Source organism: Lycium ferocissimum, chromosome 8, assembly GCF_029784015.1.
Source record: "Lycium ferocissimum isolate CSIRO_LF1 chromosome 8, AGI_CSIRO_Lferr_CH_V1, whole genome shotgun sequence".
Taxonomy (NCBI): Eukaryota; Viridiplantae; Streptophyta; class Magnoliopsida; order Solanales; family Solanaceae; genus Lycium; species Lycium ferocissimum.
This window is the reverse complement of record NC_081349.1, coordinates 29,017,548-29,042,253: the sequence shown is the minus strand read 5'-3', so window position 1 is coordinate 29,042,253 and position 24,706 is coordinate 29,017,548. Positions and strand designations below refer to the sequence as shown.

The 24,706-nt window shown below is 33.6% G+C and overlaps 2 protein-coding genes across 2 annotated transcripts; both read left to right on the top strand.

Moving 5' to 3' along the window:
• The first annotated feature begins 909 nt into the window (after nt 1-909).
• On the top strand, nt 910-6,825 carry LOC132067859 (uncharacterized). The gene is made up of 9 exons (XM_059461242.1): nt 910-1,122; nt 2,753-2,970; nt 3,857-3,971; nt 4,324-4,413; nt 4,582-4,755; nt 4,852-4,971; nt 5,499-5,609; nt 6,281-6,362; nt 6,431-6,825. Exons 1-9 carry the CDS (start codon nt 964-966, stop codon nt 6,493-6,495), a joined length of 1,134 nt encoding a protein of 377 aa, XP_059317225.1. The 5' UTR covers nt 910-963; the 3' UTR covers nt 6,496-6,825.
• An 8,899-nt stretch (nt 6,826-15,724) lies between these two features.
• LOC132067858 (probable methyltransferase PMT5) lies at nt 15,725-22,876 on the top strand. Its single transcript, XM_059461241.1, has 9 exons — nt 15,725-16,060; nt 16,319-17,191; nt 17,650-17,785; nt 17,972-18,212; nt 19,153-19,378; nt 20,098-20,249; nt 20,377-20,680; nt 21,874-22,006; nt 22,222-22,876. Exons 2-9 carry the CDS (start codon nt 16,680-16,682, stop codon nt 22,369-22,371), a joined length of 1,854 nt encoding a protein of 617 aa, XP_059317224.1. The 5' UTR covers nt 15,725-16,060; nt 16,319-16,679; the 3' UTR covers nt 22,372-22,876.
• Nucleotides 22,877-24,706: the final 1,830 nt, after the last annotated feature.

Genomic DNA, 24,706 nt, shown 5'->3' with positions numbered 1-24,706 from the left:
GCAAGGGCTAGTTTAGATGTCCTACAAAATTTCAGGATCAACTTCAACACGTATTTAAGAATTCCAACATGTTGTTGTTGATCACAATATAAGGTACTTACAAGGAATCATAAGTATGTTTAAATGATTTACTATTGACAACTCTGTGTTGTCAATTTGTGTAAAGTGAGTGTGCTTGTGATATTTACTTGAGCAGAAGACAAGAAATGCTTGGACCATTTCACAGAATTTGGGATGTATAAACCAAACCTTAGAGGAGAATCCAGTTTGCGATTACCAGTTGTCCAATAGCCACAACACTACGTATTCCTTCACATTGCAACCATCTTCTCTGTATGTCAAGCAAAATCAAATCTGAAATGTTATTGATGGAACATATGTTTGTTATGCTTGTTCAGAATCGAATCCAGAATTTGAACTTGATGTGTTCAATCTTTATGTTCTTACCGCTGGTCGCTGGACTCAGAAGTTAATATTCGTTGAAATTTCTAATAATTCTTCATACGCGCAACATATATATATATATATATATATATATATGCTTATTCGAGGTGATCTTTATTTTTGCCTTACTTTTAAAGCTCATGGGTTCGAACCCCCACCCTCCCGATAGTGAAAAATTAAAAATAATACGTAATATGTTCTGATTCGCAATTTGTCGTAAATTCTGTAAAGCGCAGACAAAACTCAACCTTTAAGGCAGTCACTACAGGGTACAAGTCTTTACGTAACTTGTGGAGATTATGATGTCTAATTTGTGTCTCTATAGACATACGTTTAATTTTGAAGGACAAAAATTAAAGACCAGTCCATTTGAAGGGCTAAGCCGTGCAATTACTTGAAGGCTAAGCCATGCAATTACTTCCTTTAATTTGTACTTAAAATGTCCATTTTGCCCCTCTTCATTTTTTGGCCGAATAATATAAACTCCGTTATTTTACACTTGCTATTCTCCTTCCAAAAATGGAGAATCAACTAAAGGGACTGAGTATGGAAGATTCCGATGAAGAAGCACCACTCGCCGTCGAAATTAACGACGCCCTTCAACTAACGGAAAACTCAGAGTTTCCTCCAGTTGGCGTTACCGTTATCACCGGTTATCTTGGTTCCGGAAAATCCACTGTAAATATTATTCTACTTCTTCTAAAAGTTACAAAATTTTGTTGTTATTTTTATTTCAATTAATAACTTATAGTTTTATCTGAACTATCAATTTTTTGCGAGTTTCACACTTTAATTATCAGTTGTTCCTTTTTGCTACCTGAATTAATATCATCTATGTATTAATACACGCTTTGAAGCTGACTAGGCTAACTATGAACTGTTCCTTTTTCCTACCTGAACTATCACTGTCTATGTATTAGAACACACTTTGAAGCTGATTAGGCCAACTATCAGTTGTTCCTTTATCCTACCTGAACTATCACCATCTATGTATTAATACATATCTTGAAGCTGACTAGGCTAACTATCACTTGTTCCTTTTGCTACCTGGACTATTACCACCTATGTATTAATACATATCTTGAAGCTGACTAGGCTAACTATCACTTGTTCTTTTTTTTTTTTTTTACCTAAACTATGACCATCTATGTATTGGACTATTACCATCTCGTGTATTAATACACACTTTAGGCTAGGCTAACTTTTAGTTGTTCCTTTTTCCTACCTGAACTATCACCGTCTATGTATTAATATATACTTTGAAGCTGACTAGGCTAACTATCAGTTGTTCCTTTTTCTATCTAAACTATCATCATCTATGTATTAATATACACTTTGAAGCTGATTAGGCCAACTATCAGTTGTTCCTTTTGCTACCTGGACTATCACCATCTATGGTAATAATACACACTTTGAAGCTGACTAGGCTAACTATCAGTTGTTCCTTTTTTCGACCTGAACTATCACCATCTATGTATTAATATACACTTTGAAGCTGACCAGGCCAACTATCAGTTGTTCCTTTTGCTATCTGGACTATCACCATCTATGTATTTATATACACTTTGAAGCTGACTAGGCTAACTATCAGTTGTTCCCTTTTCCTACCTGAACTATCACCATCTATGTTAATAATACACACTTTGAAGCTGACTAAGACAACTATTAGTTGTTCCCTTTTCCTTTTCCTCCTTGAACTATCACTATCTACTCAATTAGGTGTGTTTTAATACGCTTCCATTCGGCCATAGATTTTGAAGTTGAAACGTGAAAATTTGACTAGGCCAACTATCAATTGAGTAGATAGTGATAGTTTAGGTAAGAAAAGGGAACAACTGATACTTGGCCTAGTTAGCTTTGAGGCATACATAGATTTTGAAGTTGCAACTTGAAACTTGTAAATTTGAGTTTTTGAAGTTGTGATTTTTGGAACTTAAAGTTGTGTTTGGACATGCATTTACTTGGAAAAAATTTAAAGTTTTGTGAGTGGAGAAACTGGGCTGAGTCGTTTTTTGGAACTTGAAAATATTTTGAAGATAAATTTTCAGAATCTGATCAAATTTCATGGCCAAACATATATTTAAAGATAAATCTTCAAAATTTGATCCAAAATCTGTGGCCAAACACTAGCTAAATAGATGGTGATAATTCAGGTAGGAAAAAGGAATAAATGATAGTTAAGGTGTAAAACTCGGGAAAAAGTGACAGCTCGGGTGTGTTTTTGACCATATCTCTAAGTTATATTAACTAGTTTGGGATTGACGCATAGTAATTGTTTTGTTTTTGTTCTTGCTCTTGTTGTTGTTAGTTGGTCAATTATATATTGAAAGAGCAACATGGGAAGAAAATAGCAGTGATACTGAATGAGTTTGGGGAGGAGCTGGGAGTTGAGAGAGCGATGATAAATGAAGGGGAAGAAGGAGGGCTTGTGGAAGAATGGGTAGAGCTTGCAAATGGGTGTATTTGCTGTACTGTGAAACATAGTTTAGTTCAAGCATTGGAACAGCTTGTTCAGAGAAAAGAAAGGTTAGATGATCTTGCTTCACCATGTGGTGGTGTCAACTAATAACATGCTGGGATAGTTGTTACCTGTTGTATTGTATTGTTATTTTAAATACCATGTTTGTTTTGATTGTTGTTTAAATTTTATTGTATCGTATCGTTAAATCCGGGGTTCTGCACGTTGACTTATAACACAAATGCCTTGTACAAGTGCCTATAACACAAATGCCTTGCATCGTATCGTTAAATCCGTCTACAATTTGCCTATAACACAAATGCCTTGTACAAGTGCCCACCAAGGATAGGGCAGATGGGTTCATTTCACACTGTCCGTTGCCATTATTTTCTCATTTTTTATTTGTATATACTTCAAAATGAAATTTTATTTATGCTGTGGGCTGGATTTAGTCTGCATAACTTTGTTCTGTTATGCAACCTTAGTTCTACACTTTAAGAAATCGGATTAGAGCAAATGCTATGTGAATCTGATGAGATCTTCTGTGCAAATACCTGGTACCTTTTTTTTCTTTCCCCGAATTTTCTCGTGGGCGTTTAACGTATTAGTATCTCTAAGGGACTTTGGCGTTAGAATTCCTGAGCGCCGTGCACGAAAACAGGCAAGGAAATGCATAAGAATAGAAGAATGCTAGGATGGCAGAAAGAGAAGAAATGAGAAAGATCCAATTTGTTTTTCTTTGTTTCTTTTTTGGGGGGTGAGTGAGTGGGGAATTAAATACAGTAAAGGAAAGAAGAATGTTATTGCGTGTGATCTGTTTGCACAAGTATGTTCTTTGAAAGATCCTTCCTTACTTGTTAAGTTTGGAGCAAGGCAGTGAAATTCTGTAGTTGTTTGCTAAAGTATTTCGCCTTATTAAATCTAATGATGAGGAGTTGTTTTGTTTGTTTGTAGACTTGACCATATATTGCTAGAGACTACTGGTTTGGCAAACCCTGCACCTCTTGCATCTGTGCTTTGGTTGGATGATCAGCTGGAATCAGATGTTAGGCTTGACTCAATTATTACTGTGAGTTTCGTGTTATAATGATTTAAAACTTATTTTATAGAGTTTTCAGTATTTTCCTTAGTTTTTCCTCACTATTCTGTGGAGAAAAGAATATTATCGGCGAAATGCAGCCATTTAGAATTCGTAAAGTTCTATGGTTTCAATCTTAGATCAGCAATAGGTGATTACAAAATATTTTGCTGGTTAGATGTGTATTTTACATACTTATTAACTTACTCTGCATCCTTTTATTTTACTCTGGTATGATTAAACTTCATATGCAACTGGTTCTCTTGTTGCTCTAAAATCTTTGCCATTTTATTTTCCAGTTTTGCATGATTTTGGATTTTTATTGGTTTTGCTTCTGTGACAGGTTGTTGATGCAAAGAACCTTCGATATCAGCTAAAACCAAATCCTGAATCCTCTTCATTTCCTGAAGCTTATTTACAAATAGCATTTGCGGTAATTGATATGTTAGTTTCTCCATTCAATCATCCCAGGCTTCAATCTTTTGTCAACTTTCTAGCGGTTGTTTCCCATTCTTATAGGTGCTAATCGGGATTGTACTTCATACAGTAAGTCTGGATATGAAATCATGTCTAACTCTTATTTGTTAACTGTTGGATGTAGGATGTTATCATTCTTAACAAGGTTGATCTAGTTTCTGAAGATGACTCAGGAGCGGTGCTAGAGGAACTGGAGAAGGAAATACGTGATGTTAATTCCCTTGCTAATATTATTCATACTGTGCGTTGCCAAGTTGATTTGTCAAAGATATTAAACTGCCAGGCATATGATCCTACTGTAAGCAACGATCCTTATACACGATGTTCAGATATAGTTACTCAGCAGATGGAGAGCTATTTAATCTTCCATTATTTTGAATCTTTTTTTTTTTAGCATGCTGCTCATCTGGAAGCATTGTTAGAAGAGAACAAATCTCTAACTACTAAAGGCCTTCATGACAGTGAAGTCAGAACATTGTGCATCTGTGATACTGAGCAGATTGATCTTGATAAGGTAACTTTTTGAAAGGGGTGCTAATATATGAGCTTGCTAAGCTGTGACTCTTTCCTTGGAAAGCAAACAGCGCCATGCTAATAGTGGCTGATATCTTTTTCCTCTCTTTGAAGAACTTTTCTTCCTTTGGGTGGTCTAGTACGTGCTATTCCTTCCATCCCAATTTATGTGGAACCATTTGACTAGCCACGGAGTTTAAGAAAGAAAGGAAGACTTTTAGAATTTGTGGTCCAAAACAAGCCTTATATATTTTTGAGGCTGCAAATCATCTCATAAAGTTAAGTGTTATTAAATATAGACAGGTGACATTCTTTTCGGGACAGACTAAGAAGGAAAGTATGCCACATAAATTGGGACAGAGGGAGTATAAAGATCTATGAAGATGAGTGCACCTCAAGACCATTTCTTTTAGCCATATTATTATCCTTTTTATGCTCTGGTTGTAGTTTTCGCAAAATTTCATGCAGAAAAGTTGTCCGTTCACGATCTTGGATCACTAAAGTCCTCATTTGCCTTGTTGGCAATAGGTACGCATATGGCTTGAAGAGCTCCTTTGGGATAAAAAGTATGGCATGGATGTTTATCGTTGCAAGGGAATTTTAAGAGTCAAAAACTCGGATGAACTCCACACTTTACAGGTAAGAAATCCTTTATTAAAGACAACTACTATCTCCACAAGCTGTAATCTTATAATAATATTCCACCGACCAAACAAAATCTACAGTTTCTATTAACAACCAGGCTGTACAAATCAAAGAAAGATTCTGCTAGAGTGCATTCCCCATTCCACTTGTCTTCCCCATTCCCCATCAAAGACATCTCGGTCATGCAGATGTGTGTCGATATTAGTATTGCAACTTTACAAGTTATGTGAGGTAGAACCTAAGGCTATTTAGTGAAGCAAAACATTTCTATTTCCTGTTTTTGTATTCAAAGATTTCTGCAAGCATCATTAAGAGAAGGGATCATACAACTGCTTTTGTTTTACTGATGGCAACCTCTTTAAAACAAGGTCAATTTTAGAAACAGAAAAAGAAGTGAAAGGGTTGTTTCCACCTTTATTATGTTCTTTTGGAGCCGCAGACAATTCTTCGATTAGCCTATAGTGCTCTTGCGCAAAAATGTTGGTTCAACCATTATGTTACTTTAGTTCTACTTACAAGACAAAGGCAAAAGAGGATTTATCGGTGTTTTCTGGAAATTAGAAAGAAATATTGCAATAGCATTTCAGTACAATCTCATCCTATCTACTGTAGGACATCGATTCTTGGTGTCTATGTCATAACTTATTGACTACTGTATCTGGCAGGGTGTGAGAGAAATATATGAAATTGTTCCAAGTCGTAAATGGAGAAATGAAGAGACTCAGATGAACAAAATAGTATTCATAGGTAAGCACATTTTAAAATGAAGTTGATTTATAGCTGGTTCCTCTTTTAAGCTTAGCTTTCTTTTGCAGGTCGGTTTCTGAATGAAGAGGTCCTTTTGCATTCATTACAAACTTGTGTTGTTGGAACTGATTGACTCAATAGAATTTGATCAATCCTATTTTTGGTCGTTAAGATGGACTCATCATCAATCACTGTTTGTTTTACCCCAGTGATTTGACTCCTCCTCACCATGACAAAATCTTGCTTGGAGTCATGCTAAGAAATTCCAGATACAGTAGAGATCCCAGTTCTTGTAGCAGACGGGTGGCTATTCGATGCACTGCATAATATTAGCATTCATGTTTTCGTTGCCCCTCCAACTATGCCCTCTCAATCCAATTGACTGTGGAATCATTTTGGACAGCAAATTTTGTAGTTGAAAGTTCACTGTGCTCATTTGAAGCTTTACTAATTTCGTATTTGAAAGTTGAAACTGTGTCAATCTGGGTACATGCATCTGTTAGCCCCATTTCTGACCACAAAAGTTTCTTGCTTTCTATACTTAGAAAGTTCAGCTACAGCAAGTAGAGGTATCACTTCTGAGATTTAATGTTGGTCGTGGAACTTTTTAACACCACTTGCAAATACTTAATTTCTTCGTCTGATATTGTTTTGAAATTGTGGTTTGAAGGTGTACCTCCTAAAGTTATCAAAATTTTAACTTTCACAAAGTCTTTTGTGAGAAAACCTACAACTATCTATGAAGAAAAGCTCAATCGCTTTTAATGCTATTGCACGAAAATTTCCGAACTTAAACTTTCACCAACTCTTTCAATTTCAACCGGATGAACATCACTTACGTCTCTCGGTTTTTTTGTAAAAATTAAATTTCACTTTCAACTTTGAACAATAGACACGATGTTCTTTTGTCTTAAATATTTTTAGTCCCTCATCTAGTTTGCCCTTGACAGAAATAGATAATACTAAATTCTCAATCTTTACGAGAGTTAACTTGACCAATTAGAAGATAAATTTTGAACAAACATATTCAAGAAATTGCGGTCAATGTTTAGTAAAGTGACGTGCATCCAATAAGGGTATATGTATACTCGACGAAAGATAATTCCGAAAATCGCGGTTTGGACCAATACTGATTGATAACCAAATACCAAAAGCTTGTCGTCTCATTGGAAGATATTTTGGTTGAGAACGTAAATTATTAGTAAAATTATAATATTGTGCTTTTACAGCTAATGTAGTTCACACATGGGAACTAGTTCAAAGTTCAAACGTCTCTTGTGCGGCAAAAGAGAAATTATAGTATTAGATAGGGGTGTCAAATGGGTTGGTTGGGCTGAAATTGGCCCAATCAAATGGTATTGAGCGATAAACGAGTTGGGCTAACATTGATCCAAAAGTTACTTATTTGAAATGGGTTAAAATGGGTTGGGTTATGATCCTACCAACTTCAACTCGACCCAATTTTTTTGAAGGGTCTATTTTCTTGAAAAACATTTTCGTGGAAAATATTTTTTAGAAATACATTTTTTGCAAAAAATATTTTCACGGATTTTTTGAAAATATTTTTGAGGAAAACATTTTCCGTGGTAAATATTTTCGAGCAAAACATTTTTTGTGAAAAATATTTTCCTTCATATCAAACATACTACAAACTTATAACATACATGATACAAGAAAAGTGCATACATAAAAAATAAAAATAAAATAGAGTAAACTCAAGCGATAAACCCAAATTTAAGTAAATATTAAAAACGAGCTATAATTGGGTTAGTATTGGGCTAAGATGGAGATCACTTTAAAATGGGCTTTGTTGGGTTGGGCTAAAATCAAATTTTTAACGCGAAATTTCGGAAATTCAACCTATAAAATTTTATGCGTTAAGAATCATCTTTTGGACCAAATTTGACACCTCTAGTATTAGATACAGGTTCGGGGTTCGAATGAATTGTACTTACTAGAAAATTCATTAAACATATATTTAACTGTAAATCTAGTTCAGAATCCTTAAATTTCAAATCTTGATTCAACGTATGCGGTGCAATGTCTCATGGGAGAAAATTCCAAGCTATGCCTTAATACGAGAACAAGAAGTACCTCAGGGGGTCCCTAAAGATAGTTTTGTCTCGTGGAATTGCATGTTCTAAAAAGTGATAGAGTAATGTTGGACTTCCAAAAATGGGAGTATGTTAGTACATTTTTGGCTGCACAAAATAAAGTAGTAGTAGTACTCTTTTAACCATATATGGTATAGTATGGTGCATATTTTCTTATCGTAAATCGTAATCAATGCTTTATCAAAACAACAACTTGTACTCTACGTGTCGATGTTACGCGGACTCTAAACACGCCAAGACAATTTTATGGCATTGTCAATAACTTACAACCTAAGAAAGCCATGTGCAATGTCTATACTTTAATTGTCCACATTTTTATTTAATAATTCCTCTAAATACTGATAATAGGATCATTATATATGATGTGTATTTAAGATTTAGAAGTTGTAATGGATGGTACTGCATGTTCTTCTTTAATCAGTATCGGCTCTCGAACCTTATATAAAATTTTCTTGGTAAGGAGCTTCTCTAATAGGGTGCCTTTCGCGACGCGAATTCGGGCTATAGTCGCTCAACGTGTACCGCACGACTTAGAAACATAAAAAAAAAAAAAAAAAAAATTAGAGGTTGAATGAATTAGAATATTTTTATTTTCATATATTATTATGCTTATATTTATATTACAGTTGGGTTATTCTACTTTTGAATAATATACGAATCTAACGTATTCAATCACTTTTTTTAAATCTATTATAAATTTTTATTTGTTTAATATTGGACTAATTAATTATACCGTGATTTTGAGAGTTGAGACAAAAACATTATTTTATTGTAACAGATAAAAAATATAGCTCCAAATTTGTCAGTCTACTTTTCGAAATTGCTTAATTTTGTCATATATTAAATTTTCAGTTCATTCATATTATTGCCTTAGGAAATTATCTCATATTTGTCCTTATCATTTATAAAGCTCCTTCTTAAAATAAGTGGAGTCTTACCTTGTGATATTGACCTACTAGTTTGCATTACACCAAATAAGTTAATTCTAGTATTTTACTACTCATGATCAAAGTAGGAATACATTATATAATCATGGATTAATGGTTAAGTAATAAACGTTTAGTTACAATTCAAATTCACGGCACATATTATTCATTTTGGATCTAGGCCCATATGATTTTTTTTTTTTTTTAGCTATATCATATCGAGCGCCGCAAGTGCACGTACCATGTAACTTAAACTATGCCTTGTAAAACTCTTTATTTTTCTTCCCAATTCGCCTAAAGTATCGTGTGTGTACCTCACCTCATAAACTTATTGCTTCGGCGTCACAAGTTTAATTACCCTTATTTCACAATAAATGTCATTAATTAAAATAGAAAGAGAAATAAATATAGTAGGTGTTGCTAGTAAATATTGAAGATAAGATGCACCAAAATTGCAAATGTCATTGAATACACAGAAGTTTCCATTGTCTCTATCAATGAGTTGGCGATTCTCCCGACAGTCTGCAACAGCTGAGCTAATATCATAATATCATATTGTAAAGTACCAGTGCAATATACATGCTAACGTAGTTGTAGGAGTTGTTGCCTGTTGGACATATATGTATTGTGCCTTTTGTTGATTTGCTTAGATATTACAACATGTCAGCTTATGATTCTGTTTTGCTATACATAGGTTGTCACTTTTTTAAGCAATCCTCACGTAACCTAACTGCCCATTTTTTTGTTGAAAAAATAGATAAGAGGCGTAGCCAGAATTCTGAATTCTAGGATACGAAGTGTTAATAATTGTGCTATGGATTTAACTATATATATATATATATATATATATATATATATATATATATATATATATATATATATATATATATATTTAAAAAACTAATATAGATATAGGGTTTAGATCAAAACTATCGAACCGACATGTTATATACTACTTCCGCCCCAAAAATGAACTTTGGATCTAATTTCAATTTCTAAAAGTATCATGAGTTGATCGGCATCAACAAAGACCAATATAAGACCAATTTGTCATTCCATAATCAATATAGGATTTCGACGCGACTCTCTTGAATGATTATAACTAGACATTTGAAGTGTAGATAATATTACATGGAGGTCAAGATCAGGTAAATCAAGAATTGAGAAGGCCTGAACTTTTCAGAATAACTCAATTTTTAAAGCTAGCTCAAAATATGAGAATTATCCAAAATTGATCATATAAGGAGACCGACTTAACCTTCTAGAACAATCGATGCAGAACTTCAATACTTTTTTTTTATTCTACTTTTTCCCTTGTGCTTTCATTATTCTCCAATTCCACCATCATTTGATGTGTTATGGAGTCAACCTATGTGTATTATAATGCCTTACTATTCCCCTATTCCACAATTATATGGTGTGTCCATGTGTAATATAATACCTTATTATCCTCAACGCTAAAGCAAAACAATTAATGGACAATGATAGGAGAGAAAGCAGACGAGCTAATTTAGAGTTTATGTTCTCTCATTCGGTAGTTTAATTTTTTTATACTATTAAATTAAAAATTTATTTGGTCAAGCTTTTAAAAAGTCAATAATACCTTCTTTTTAAAAATAAAAAAAAATTATTTTAAAGAATAAAGATTAATAATCTTTTTTCAGTGAAGAAACAAGTATATTTTTTGATTAGTTAGTACAAGTTATGTTTCAACTTTAATTTCAAGTAGAAGCTAAAAAAAAGGGTCTTAATTAAACTAATATTACCAATTGATCGGAATTAGCCTTCAAATGGATAATTAGAAGACATTAATTGTCATTAAAGGTAGGAATTAACAACTTAAAATAGAGTAAGAAGAGTTTGATCAGGACTCTATCATGTTTAATTAGATTCTCTTTATTTTATTTCTTTTTCTCTTATTATTATAACCCATTTCTTTTTAGGCCCATGTATTCAATAGTAGAAAAGCTATCCAACCAACTGTCATTCCATTTCCTCCCCTCCAATATTTCTCTTTTTAATTTCTCCAACTTTATTGTTCTCCAATTCCACCATTATGTGATGCATGTGCTATGGAATCAATGTTATATAATTAATACCATATTTTTCACTTTAAAAAGTAAATTAACCGGTTACTGATAAGAGAAACAACGGACAAAATAAATTATAATACTTGTAAAAAATAAAAATAAAAACTTAAATAGTAAAGCAGGTCTCAAGTTAATTATGATTAGTTAGTAATTTACAACCACTATTCTGTCTAGCTTAAGGAGTTTGCCATATGGGCTTCTTGTTTCCAAATTTGATACCTTAGTCCACAAAACATTTACCTAATGTTGAATCTTGAAAATTGAATTTTCTTTTTAGTCTGGGGACGGCTTCGATCACGAGTAGAGAAAAGCAGGCCATTGAAAATCACAATTCCTGTCAGCCCCCAAGATACAGAGTTAGATTTCAAATCCAATAAATTATTAACTTTCGAAATTTTTTATCATGCAATTCAATCATTCTCCACAAATATTTTCAATTGTTGCATGAGCAAAAAAACCTAAGATCCATATATTACTACATTTTAATGGTTGCAATTTCACCATATATATGATGCAAGATTTCAATCCAACTTAAGATTTTTTTGTTATTTATTTTATCCTTACCTACTATTTACGTTAAGTCCCTACACCAAAAAAACAATAAATAAATAAATAAAGTGTTCCTCAGACTAAATAGATGACACGTTAAATTGCCATTAACCTTTGAGAATTAGTCTAAAAAAAATGATACTATTTAATTTCGATAACCTTCGGGATGAAGATCGTAAAGTGGACAAGGATAAGTATTAATCAGTACTTTACGATGAATTAAACATTAACCTAGGATTCTCTTTTTCTTTTTTCTTCTTTTTCTCCTAAAAGAGTCCTTTTTCTTTTATGTCCCTATTCAATAGTATAAAAAGATTATTTTTAAGCACAAAATTGTAATCTTTATATGATTGCCTAATTTATAGCACATGCTCTTCCTTACGCTAAAAGCTTTGGGTCAAAAAGGATCAGCAATCCACTCTGTCCTCTTCTCTGAGTTTTTTTTTTGGGTTAAACTCTTCTCTGAGTTAATATACTATAAAATCAAACAAAATTATTTTCTATCATAATATATCACTCAACTAATTACACCCAAGTTACATTATTAATTTTTGTAACAATAAAATTACTAAACTATGTGTTAGTTGTCCACAAATACAAATTACAAAACAATCAAATTTTTGGCGCTGGAAAATAAAATGTTATCACCACATCATCATTTTTCTGCTACGTACATGCCATGTGAGAATTGTTTTAAATTGTTACTATATAAGTATAACTTAATCTTGAGCAAATAATAAAAAAAAAAACACTTATTAGATCCTTTTGGTCCTATATGATGCAGTTAATATGATATATAGTCCGAACTCTCTATAACGGCACCCGCATATAACAACACCTCTCTATAACAATTAAATTTTTTCCGAATTGATTTTTTATGTTATATTTTACTTCTCTATAACAACATTTTACCTATAACAGCAACAACTAACTTTATAACAGTACGCTCTTTGTAAAATTACCCCCATATAACAACTATCTTCCTTTTTTTGATAATATAATAACTAACCATCTTTATAAAAATAGAATATCTATGATTACCAATAATAAGTGTAGAGATTTTGACCAAATATTTGGTCATTTAATACACTATTTATGACAAAAAAATATGAATATATATATATATATATATATATATATATATATTTTCATCATTAAACGATTTTCCGTTGTTATAAAAAGTGTGATTAAGCTAGAAATTTCACAATTAAAAATAAAAATTAGATTTTATGCATCTTTTTTGCCTATACCAGCGAAGTACTATTTAAATTGCAACGTTATATAGCAGATATAGTCATTCTCTATAACCGAAAAATTTCGGATCCAACGACGTCTTTATTAGAAGTTTGACTCAACCAGCAAGAAACAAAAGTATTCCCAATTATTGTCATTTTGCTTTCGTTGCACATTGTCATTATAGTTGTAATTAAGAAAATTCAAAAGTTAAAATATTAAAAGTGTCTTGCAAGCCTTGTTAGTGTTAAATAAAGCGACCAATTATTATATCATGAAGGTTTCAATAAGAACAAGTACGCTGCTAATTTGAGTAGGAAACAAGTTTATTGCTTACACTAAGATAATAAAAGCATGACATTTTGTCTGTTAGTTAAATTCTTGTTATTTATAACAATGACTGATTACTATATGTGCCCATCTCAAACTAATATATAATCATGATAAATTATGCAATTTGGTGTAAATACTCTGAATATGGAAAAATATATAGTAGCATAGGGTGTCAAGATTTGGCAATATACATTTGAAGCACGAAGGAAAAGTTAAGGTACATTTTCTGAACTCACGTTTGGTGTAAACTCCAAACCATAGAGATTTAAGATAGTTAAGTGATTTAATGAAGTGAGAATACATGTTAAATAACCATAGTTAAGTGCCAAGAATTTCTTTACAAATACAATAGTGTATCTATTGATTTGACGTAAATACTAGGTACACATAATTTTTATTGTAATTCTATTATTCTTGTGAAGTAAATAGTCAAAAATATTTTGTCGACTGTTTTCTTCCTTTAGTGAAGCAACAACGTTAATTAATTTTTGTGTCGTTACCATCAATTAATAGATCATGGTCTCATACTTTATTATAAGACCGGATTAAGTTCTCTCTCTTCAATTCTTAATTTTTTTAATTAAAATTAAAATAAGGTGCCGACACTCATTTAAAATGATACAAATGTGTCACATCTAGGGAAAAAATCAACTTGGATTACAAGCTGTACATGAGTGAAAAAGGACATTATACAGCAAAAAGTTGAGCTTCATTTGGCATTATTGTACTTGCTAATTACGTTCAGTTAAACTACTTCTGCAATTGGATAAAACACTACTTTCACAAGACCACAACAAAGACATTCCTTTTATTTATTATGTATTTATATCCTTGTTTCACATATCATCAAGCTTGGATTTTCAAGGAAAATGATCACTTTAAGGTATTTTGATTAAAAGAAGAAAAATACTATAATAATTATTGAAATTCTTTCTAGAAACTTTGGAACATAACATTTTCGAGACTTTAAAAAGGAAATGCACATTCGTTTTTCTACACGAGGATATCTTTTGCTTTACTTAAAACTAATTAATATTCTTCTTTTATCAAAACGATAATCATATTCAGTGTTTGCACGAACAATAATTGCTCCGATAAAATGTGTAATAATTTAATTAAAGTAAACTAGTCTATTCCTTTATTATAATACTATTAATTATATAAGTAATTAAAACCATTACATAATTTCATTCTAAGCACAACTTAAGACGGTGTGCAAACATAGTAAATGACTTATAGCTAGCAAAAAAAAAAAAAAATGGTAGAGAGAGAGAGAGAGAAAAGCTACTAACCAAAACAATTACTACATAATTGCATTATATACAAGATTTTCAAATATATAAACATGGTACAACACACTATATAACATTATATTATAGCTAACTAATAGAAATGAATTACGTAAATAATATGCCCTCAAAAATTTTGAAAAAAAGAAGAAGAAAGAATACTATCTATTCTTTAAAAATTCAGATTTCCCTTTTTGTTAATACTTATTTGTTTCAATTTACGTGTCTTTCATTCATTCTTAGTTCATTTTAAAAGCAGTCAACTTTTATATGTTCTTTAACTACATCCACGTGACATGTTTCAGATCACAGTGTTAGAAAAATAGAATAATATTGATATTGAACACGGACAAATGATCACAAAACAATGATCACAATACACTGCGTCGTGGCAAGCCACTACTTTGAAAGTGATATCGGCCCGATAGAGATGCAAATCGATGTAACCGGTCGCTCCCCAAAGTTACACAATCACTTCCAAACACGTGCACTCGTGACTAAAAGTTTAAAGTTTGGACAAAACAGTTGTCGAGAAAAATAACTTTAAGAGAAAGAGATGTGCATAAAAGAAAAAGAAAAAACATTAAACATTATTTTCAATAAACAATAAAGACATCAATTTTATCGAAACTTTACTCTAAAATTAAAGGGAAAGGTAAAAGAGAAGATTAAAAAAAAAAAAAAAAAAATCGCCCCCCCCCCGCCCCCCACTAATTTCCCCGGCCACAAAGTGCAAAAAGTAAAAGAAAAAGATACTTCTAATTAAACACAATTATTCCTTTGTAATAATGAGATTGTGTGAGTTTTCTCAATGTGTGAGCCTCTGAAATTGATCTGTATAACACACACACACACACAAACAGTAATATAGTTAGATTTGAATACCCCATTATAGAGAAGAACTCACATTTGGATAGGACTCTCTCTGCATTTTTTTTCCAATACAAAAACAAAACAAAAAAAGTTGTTGCCACCCTTCATTTTCATTTCACAAAACTCTCTTTCTTTTTCATTCTCTCTCTCTCTTTCTTTATATATTTCAATGGCCAATACCAACTCTGCATAGCTTTCTGCAACTGTCACAACATATACATACATATATATATAATATAACACAAAATAAGATAGACATTGTCCACCCCATTATCAAGAACTCATCTTTAGGTACAATAAACAAAAACCCTAATCTTTATTGCTTTCTTGATTGTCATTTGTCATGTAAAGATTGAATCTTTTTTGGTTAAAAATGTGATTTTTTTGTTTTTTGTTTTTTTTTGGTATTTTGGATGTGGATCTGATCTGGGGTTTTGATCTTTTTGTCTTTAATGATGGATATGATTGACAATTTTGAATCTTGATTGTGATTGGTAATTTTCATTCTCTTGATTCTTATGTGGAATTTTTTTTTTTTTTTTTGGGCAGGGAATTGAGAGAGTTGTTTCATAATTGGCATTGTGTATGAGAATTGTGAATGATTGGTAGTTGATGTGTCATAATTTGCTTGTGTTTACTTGGTGATTGTGGAGACTTGTGGAATTGGAATTTTGCCTAATTAAGATCTTGATTAGTTTGGCATGATTGGGGAAATTTCTTTATGTTGAGTTTAGGTAGTGGTTTAAACAGATGCCAGTTGAAATTGTTTGGATTTTGGGTGATATATATGGGAGTTGGTCTCTGATGATATATTATAGTTTTCATAGTTCTTGGAGGTTCAGGTTGAAACAATAGCTACCATTTACTGGTCTTACAGCTCGATTTTCGGAGGGGTTCTTGAAATTTGGCCATGAGAAGCCCTTTGCTCAATAAACTATCATTAATTTTCGGCCCTAGACCGCCACTCAACTGGATACTTTTGTGTCTGGTTAGTGTCTTTGTGCTAATAGCATTGTTAGGATCATCTTCTACTACTACATTTGACTCGGTGACTTCCTCAGCAAAGCCTGATATCTATACAAATTATAGAAAGCTAAAGGAGCAAGCAAGAAATGATTATTTAGAGCTAAGGAGCATTTCTCTAGGAGCTAATCGGATAAAGGATGTTGGTCTTTGTGGGAAGGAGAGAGAGAATTATGTGCCTTGCTATAATGTATCTGCAAACTTGTTAGCTGGTCTTAATGATGGGGAGGAATTTGATCGACACTGTGAGTTATCGCAAGAATACCAAGATTGTTTGGTTCGTCCTCCAAAGGAGTACAAGATTCCACTGACTTGGCCAGCAGGTAGAGATGTCATATGGAGTGGAAATGTGAAGCTAACTAAAGATCAGTTCCTTTCTTCCGGAAGCATGACAAAAAGGTATAGTTGATCAAATTCAGATGATTTTTCTAATAATAGTGCATTTAACATGATAAAGCATGTGTCTTTAGTAGGCGTTCGGCCATATATTCCGAATATTTTCACTTTGTTTTGATTTTTTGAAGTTGGAGTTGAAGATGCAGTTGTGTTTGGTTATACTTTTTGCAAAGGAGAGAAGAGAGCACTTTATTTGGAATTTATGAAGATGGAGTGGGGAAACAGGTTTGGAGCACTTTTCCAAATTTGGAATCCAACTCCAAGTTGGATGTGGAAATTGTATAACCAAACACTGGTTTTGAAATAAAGTGAAAAATTATTCCAGAAAAAAGTGATTCTCATGGCCAAACGGGTCTTTACCTCCTTTGGATTGGTTTATATTTAGTAATTGATTCAAAAATGATTTTTATGCCTGCTTTAAAATTGGTCTATGGTTTCTTTCTTTTTTTCTTTCTTTCCAGGTTAATGTTATTGGAAGAGAACCAAATTGCTTTCCATTCAGAGGACGGAATGATTGTTGATGGTGTCAAAGATTACTCTCACCTTATTGCAGATATGATTGGGCTGGGAAGTGATACAGAGTTTCTTCAAGCCGGTGTAAGTTCAACTTCTGATCTTCTTTAAATGGACATATCCTTATTTGTTACTTGTTTGTATCTTCGCGGGTTTCTTTAAAATCAATTATTCTGGACTACGAATGATGTACTGGCTACTACATCCCTACAACTAAATGCAGAACAGATTTCACTCTTATATATATTGTCTTTCTCTTCTGAATAACAGGTGCGCACTGTGCTGGATATTGGTTGCGGATTTGGTAGCTTTGGTGCCCACCTACTCTCACTGAAGTTGATGGCTCTCTGTGTGGCAGCATATGAGCCATCTGGTAGCCAAGTTCAGTTAGTACTCGAGAGAGGACTTCCGGCAGTCATAGGCAATTTCATATCGAAACAGCTTCCATTTCCATCATTGTCCTATGACATGGTTCACTGTGCTCAATGTGGAATCATTTGGGACAGCAAAGGTATTGCCGCAGTTGTGCTTTGAGAAGTACGGTTTTCCATCAGGCACTTATGATTGATTATCTTACTATATTTGTAATTTCCCTGTATTAACTATGATATTTATTTCATTTGCAAGCTTATTTCATGATGTCGATTGCCGAATTCACTCCTACTAACATTGCACGTATTTCTTTCCGTTTGTTATATGATTGACCTCCTACATTGTTTAACATAGTTTCCAAATATAATAATGTTGCTTGATATTGCCTATTTAGCTAGACTTACTAGTGTCGCCGCTGATCAATTTTCTTTTTAAATTCAAAATTCTGATGTCTCTGTCTCATCTGAGCTGGACAGCTGGAAGCTGCCTGAAAGCTTAGACCATCTTGTATGTGGGATGATTGACCTAAGCTGGAGCTAAATACTACTCTCTCTGGATCAAAACGAGTGTCCACTTAGCCTTTTTTTCTTGAGTCAAAAAGAGTGTGCACTTATCAAATCAAGAAAGAATTAACCTTATTTTTCCCGATTTACCCCTATTAAGTGCAATGTGATCAAATCCCAATACCTATTTAATTAGGGGCAGTTTAGTGAAATTACCTCTTTTGTCTAGGAGTTAGTATTTTCTTAAGGGGTGTGCAAATGGCTAAGTGGACACTCTTTTTGATCTGGAGGGAGTAGTAGATCTTATCATTAAAAACCAGAGCCATATTCTTTTTATAGATGATTTCTAGTTAATAGTTGATTTTGTTCTTTCACGTTTCCCTTAGAGAAAAGCAAAAACATGTTCTTTTGATCTGTCAGTTATCGTGAAGAAACAATTTCAGATATCATGTGGCCTTATTAACATTTAAAATATCCATTCAAGTCCCGTTAACATTGAATGATAAAAAAAGAATTCCTGTTAATATTTGAAAATAAACTTAATAGCATGGAACTGACGATGATTTGACAAAACAGATGGGTTGTTTCTTATTGAAATTGACCGTTTACTCAAGCCCGGAGGTTACTTTGTTTTAACCTCACCCACAACCCGGCAGCAGGATAGTTCTAGCGGTGCAAAGAAGGGAAGTACATCTAGTCCACTGGAAGAATTAACTAAGAAGCTCTGTTGGTCTCTTTTGGCACAGCAAGAAGAGACTTTTATTTGGCAGAAGACAGCTGATTCTCAGTGTTATACATCCAGGTAAGGCTACTGAGAAAGCCAATGCGTGTAGCTCATTAACTCCCCGTCTCCCACTATGTTCGGTTTTTGGCTTCTGTCAAAGCTGCTTCTGACTTTAGTTAATTCAATTTAAGAAAAGCTAATTTTCAAGAATAAAAAGAAAGAATGAATGTACTATATGCAGAGTTTTAATTCTGGAAATATAATGCTTTCTCTGTCCCAATTTATGTGGCTCCGTTTAAGAAAGACTTTTGAGATTTGTGGTCTAAAAGACAAACAAAACTTAGATATTTGTGTGGTTATAAATTATTTAGTTATGGTTAAAAGAGGAATTTTAATGTTAAGTTGTTTCTAATTATAGAAAGGTGACATTCTTTTTGGGATAGACTAAAAAGGAAAGTATGTCACATAAATTGGGTCGGAGGGAGTACCTATTAAAGCAGACGTTTTTTTTTTTTTTTTTTTTTTTTGTTAAAGGTAACCATGTTTTGTTAGAAGCGTCTCTACCCCCCACCCCAACCAACACACACGCACACCCATAAGAACTTTTTTGTGTGCACTTGTTTATAGATTATTGTATGCCCCAACTGCCCCCTGTTCTATACAAAAGGGAGAACCCTTTATGCTCAGGTGTTAATATTTGTATGTTTAGGTCTCTTTTCAAGTTATACTTGTACCTTTTTCAGTTTTCTTTTCTTTTCCACTTAACTTCCGCGATGAGAATTTGAATTTAAATGTAGCAGGCAGGGTGAGATACCAGTTTGTAAAGGAAATGATATGCAACTTTACTACCAACCACTTGCACGCTGTATATCTGGGACAACCAGTCACCGGTGGGTTCCAATTCATAGCAAATCTGATCATCTGAACTCAACTGAGCTTGAAATTCATGGCAAGTGTTCTTTCTGTTTTCCCAAAATAAAAATTGTTTGTTGCAACGTTTTCGGTTTTACCTTAGTTCTACGATACCTTTTATTATTAGCAGTCAACTGTTTTACCAATCTTTTACTTTGTGACAGGGATCCATCCTGATGATTTCTTCGAGGATTCAGGCTTCTGGAAATTAGCTTTGAGAAATTATTGGTCTTTGCTGTCACCCTTGATTTTCTCTGACCATCCGAAAAGGCCAGGTGATGATGATCCGTTACCTCCATATAATATGGTGCGAAATGTCATGGATATGAATGCTCATTATGGCGGTCTTAGTGCTGCATTGATGGAGGCAAGCAAAGCAGTATGGGTGATGAATGTGGTTCCTCTTGGGGCGCGTAATACACTTCCTCTCATACATGATCGAGGTTTTGCTGGTGTTCTGCATAACTGGTGAGACATTATTATAAATGTTTTAAAGACTTTCAAAGACATGTGCTTGGATGTGTGAATGTGTTGAAGTTGGAGAGAGTGCGCTCATGTTCTTATTTTCCTTAATTTTCTTGATAGTTAAATTTTAGTAGTATATATTTTCTGTCTCATATTTTTTAGTGGAAGCAATTACATCTTTCTGAAGAATTGCAGTGTTCCTCTTTGCTTGAGTGCTACTAAGGACATTGTTCCTCCTTAATATGCAAGTCCAGTATTTAAGTGGGGAAGGGTAGAGGGTCGGGCCCTTCACCCCTGAGTTTTGAAGGCTGTGGTGGGCCGAAACGGTTGGGTCCAAATGGATTTCTCAGTCATGAAAAGATGCAATAAGCATCATTTTGCTCTTTTGCACATCTTAGATTCTTTTTTCTTGATGTTTTCGTGAATTATCTTTTTTTTTTTTTTTTTTTTTTTTTTTAATACCCGTCCGGGCCAGCTTGCGCACATCTCGACTAATTCCATGGGATACCTACCACCTCCCTCCAGCAATAGGTACCAGGTAACACTGTCCACCAAGGCAAGGCTTGGACAGATGAGAAGAAATCACTTAGCCATTTTGTCTTTTTTGGGATTTGAACCGAGACCTCATGGTTCTCAACCCATTTCATTGACCACTAGGCCACTCCCTTGGATGCTCGTGATTTATCATCTCTTCAACTTCACTGCATCTTTGTCCTTTTTGATTTGATGATCAATGGGAATTCTGCTGGATTCTGAAGTACATTGCATTTTGATCTTTGGTGCTGTTACTGGATACAATGACCGATGATAAGAGAACTGCTCATGAACTCAAACTTTCTACCCATAGCCCATGAGAAGGATCATAAAACAATTGGATGATCCTGATGTTTCCCACACGTGATTTAATTGTTAAGTGTCAGCTTAATTAGTTTTTGGTTATGATTGTAATTTCTCCTCACCAGAATATATCCTCGACTAAGGCATGTCTTTATATTGCCAGTGAGCATGAATTTAAGACCAGGGGAAGGCAGCATCATAAGAGGCCTGACCGTATTCTCACCTGGATATATTCTTGAAATTTGAGTCCTGCTTTCAGTTGATATCTCATAAAGAAATCGAATTTGTACTGTGTTTTATTTGTAGATGCTCGAAATATTCTGGCGATTGATTCCAATGTTGTTCCATATTTGGTCCAGGTGTGAACCCTTTCCTACATATCCCCGAACATATGATTTGCTCCATGCGAATGGTCTCCTTTCCCATATTGCTTCACAAAAATGCAGCATGTTTCAACTACTTTTGGAGATGGATCGTATTTTAAGGCCTGAGGTAATATTCTGTTCGGTCTCTATATTTCCTTAATGATCCTTCGATTTACTTTTTGTTCGAAGGTTAGCTTGTTTCTCTTATTTAGATACTCGTATTGTCCTAGTCTTGTTGACATAACACCTTCATATATGTCACTATCATGTATTTGTTATTCCTTGCAGTTTGCAAAATTTTCTACCTTATGAATTTGAGTTGTAAGTATATACTTGTTGCAGGGATGGATTATTCTTTCTGATACATTGGGTACAATAGAGAAAGCACGCACATTAGCTGCCCAAATCCGCTGGGAAGCTAGGGTGATCGACCTTCAGAATGGAAGTGACCAGCGACTACTTGTGTGCCAAAAACCATTCGTGAGGAAGTGATGTTCTGCAAATGCATAATTTCACCAATCCGACCATTGTCCAGTCCTTTTTAACACTGGTAAAATTTATTGACTTCTCATGTAAAAGAGGAATAAGTATGAAAAAGCGAAGTTCAATCGAAAAGATTGACTATAGTTTGATCTAACCAGGCCACAAGCTGCGCGGTCACGTCTGAATCTTGGTCTTCTTGTTGATGGATAATACAGTGCTCACAAAGATGAAACTATAATTCATGGGAAGCTGATGAATATAGAGAGCACTTTGCTTCATTATTAGTTATCACACGAAGAAGATTCTTTTGCCATTTTTACAATATTTATGTAGCAATTCTTTCATCTCATTGCTTCTCTTTTTTTCCAATTTTGAAATTCATTCTGAATTTTGTAATTGAATTGTATTTTGTACTGAAGAATTACCCTTACTGAGAGCAAGAGTTCTATTGGAATCAATCATAAAGATGATGCTTCCAAATTCTTCAATAATTTGCATTCCATCATTTGTCTTGTGGGATTTCTTTATGGACCTCCTGTAATGCTTTTATTTATCAGCATTACATCTTTTGTATTCCCAGGTTATTATTACACAGTAACTTGTCGGATTAGGTGTTCTGATCTTTTTAAGATTCAGGGGTAAGATACAGGTGTCACGATTCGTCTAAAAATGATTCAAATATCTAAGACTAGAGCTATAAAAATATCCCTAAATCATGTGACATTATGTGGAAGACTTACATGTAGCTTATAGTGTGTACTAACCCAATCTCTTATTCTCAAGTTGTTGATAGTCATCTTGAAGTCTACACTATCTTTTCCCATGTCTTCACATCTAGACTAACTTTTGTCTTGAGAAATCAAAATGCCAAATTTTATATCAACTTTCTCAGTAGTTTGTGGTTAAAGTACCCAATATTGATTGACCAAATCGGCTTGTATCCTGTATCCAAACTAGTGTTGATGGTGTTGGCATAATTACGACACCAAAATGAAGAGTCCACGCAACGTGGATCGTGACAGAAGAGTGAAGAGGCATGAAGTACAAAGAAAGCACCAAACGTGATAAAGCTCAGATTCTATTGTTGATGTCGCATTGACACGATTGCGACACCAAAAATGAAGAGTCCAAGCGACTTAGATAACAGCGGAAGTGGAGAGAGACGTGAAGTACGAGCAACAAAAGCACCAAACTTAGAGCCCGTTTGGATTGGCTTATAAGAAGTTTTTAGCTTTTTTTTTGAGTGTTTGTTAGGTTCCAACTTGTCAACTATTCAATAAAATACTACAAACAAGATAATTGATACGATTCAACCTAGGGAAAAGCTCTAGAAAAACAAAAGAACAAAAAAATCAAAATAAAGGTGGAATTTTTTTAGAAATGGAAGAGGATAGATGGATAGATACTTGACCCAACGAGCTCTTAGTAAAGCTCAGATTCTGCAGAAGAGAAGAAAGAAGACATAGTAGGGAGGGAGGTTTAAGATTTCTACTACAAATAATTAAGAAATTCAATCAACAAGTTCGAGCTCAAATGATTCTCACAATCGAGGCATCTTCATATAGATGGAAATACCCCCACCATCCTAATGAAAAGGTGTTTAAAAGGTTTTAGAACCAAACAAAAAATAATTAACAACTACCATCTACAATATCTCATAGAAATTTTTTCATTCAACATAATTTAAAGTAAAATGAAAATTTAAAATTAAATTGTTATTAAATATAAAGAATATAAAGAGCTAGGCTAGGTAAAATAAAGAATCATATAAATTAATGAGGCGGCGCGTATATGTTTGGGCCTACTAGTTTCAAATGGACCTAATTTTACCAAAATTGTTTTCTTGGGCTTCATTGTATTTTCCTCAAATTTTCATCTTCCTCACCTGAACCACCACTAACAAAACAAAACAACCATTGTTAAAGAAAAAGATGTTGGTTTATATACTGAAAATGGAGATTGATTAAAAGATTTGTTTTTTTAATTCCAGTTTGAGGTCACTGCTCTTTTTTCCTGTCTTGGTTTGAGTTCCAAGATTCCATAGCTAAGCTTCTTGATTTTTGCTATTTTACAAACAAATTTGTATAGCTTGAGCTTCGATATATTCGACAAGTTTTGAAGCAAATATTTGGGTACACCTTAAATCTCTTCTCTCTATTTACTGCTTTGACAATTATTGTGTTGTGTTTCAAATGTTTTGATATGTGCCTATCTTAGGTTGTCTCAATAATTTTGGTTCTCTGTTTGTCAGAGAGAGAGAGAGGGATTTGAGTTTATGGGGTCTCTCTTATCAATTGATTTTGGGATTTCTGTTGGTTTGAGAAGTTTAAATATTAAGGTGTTT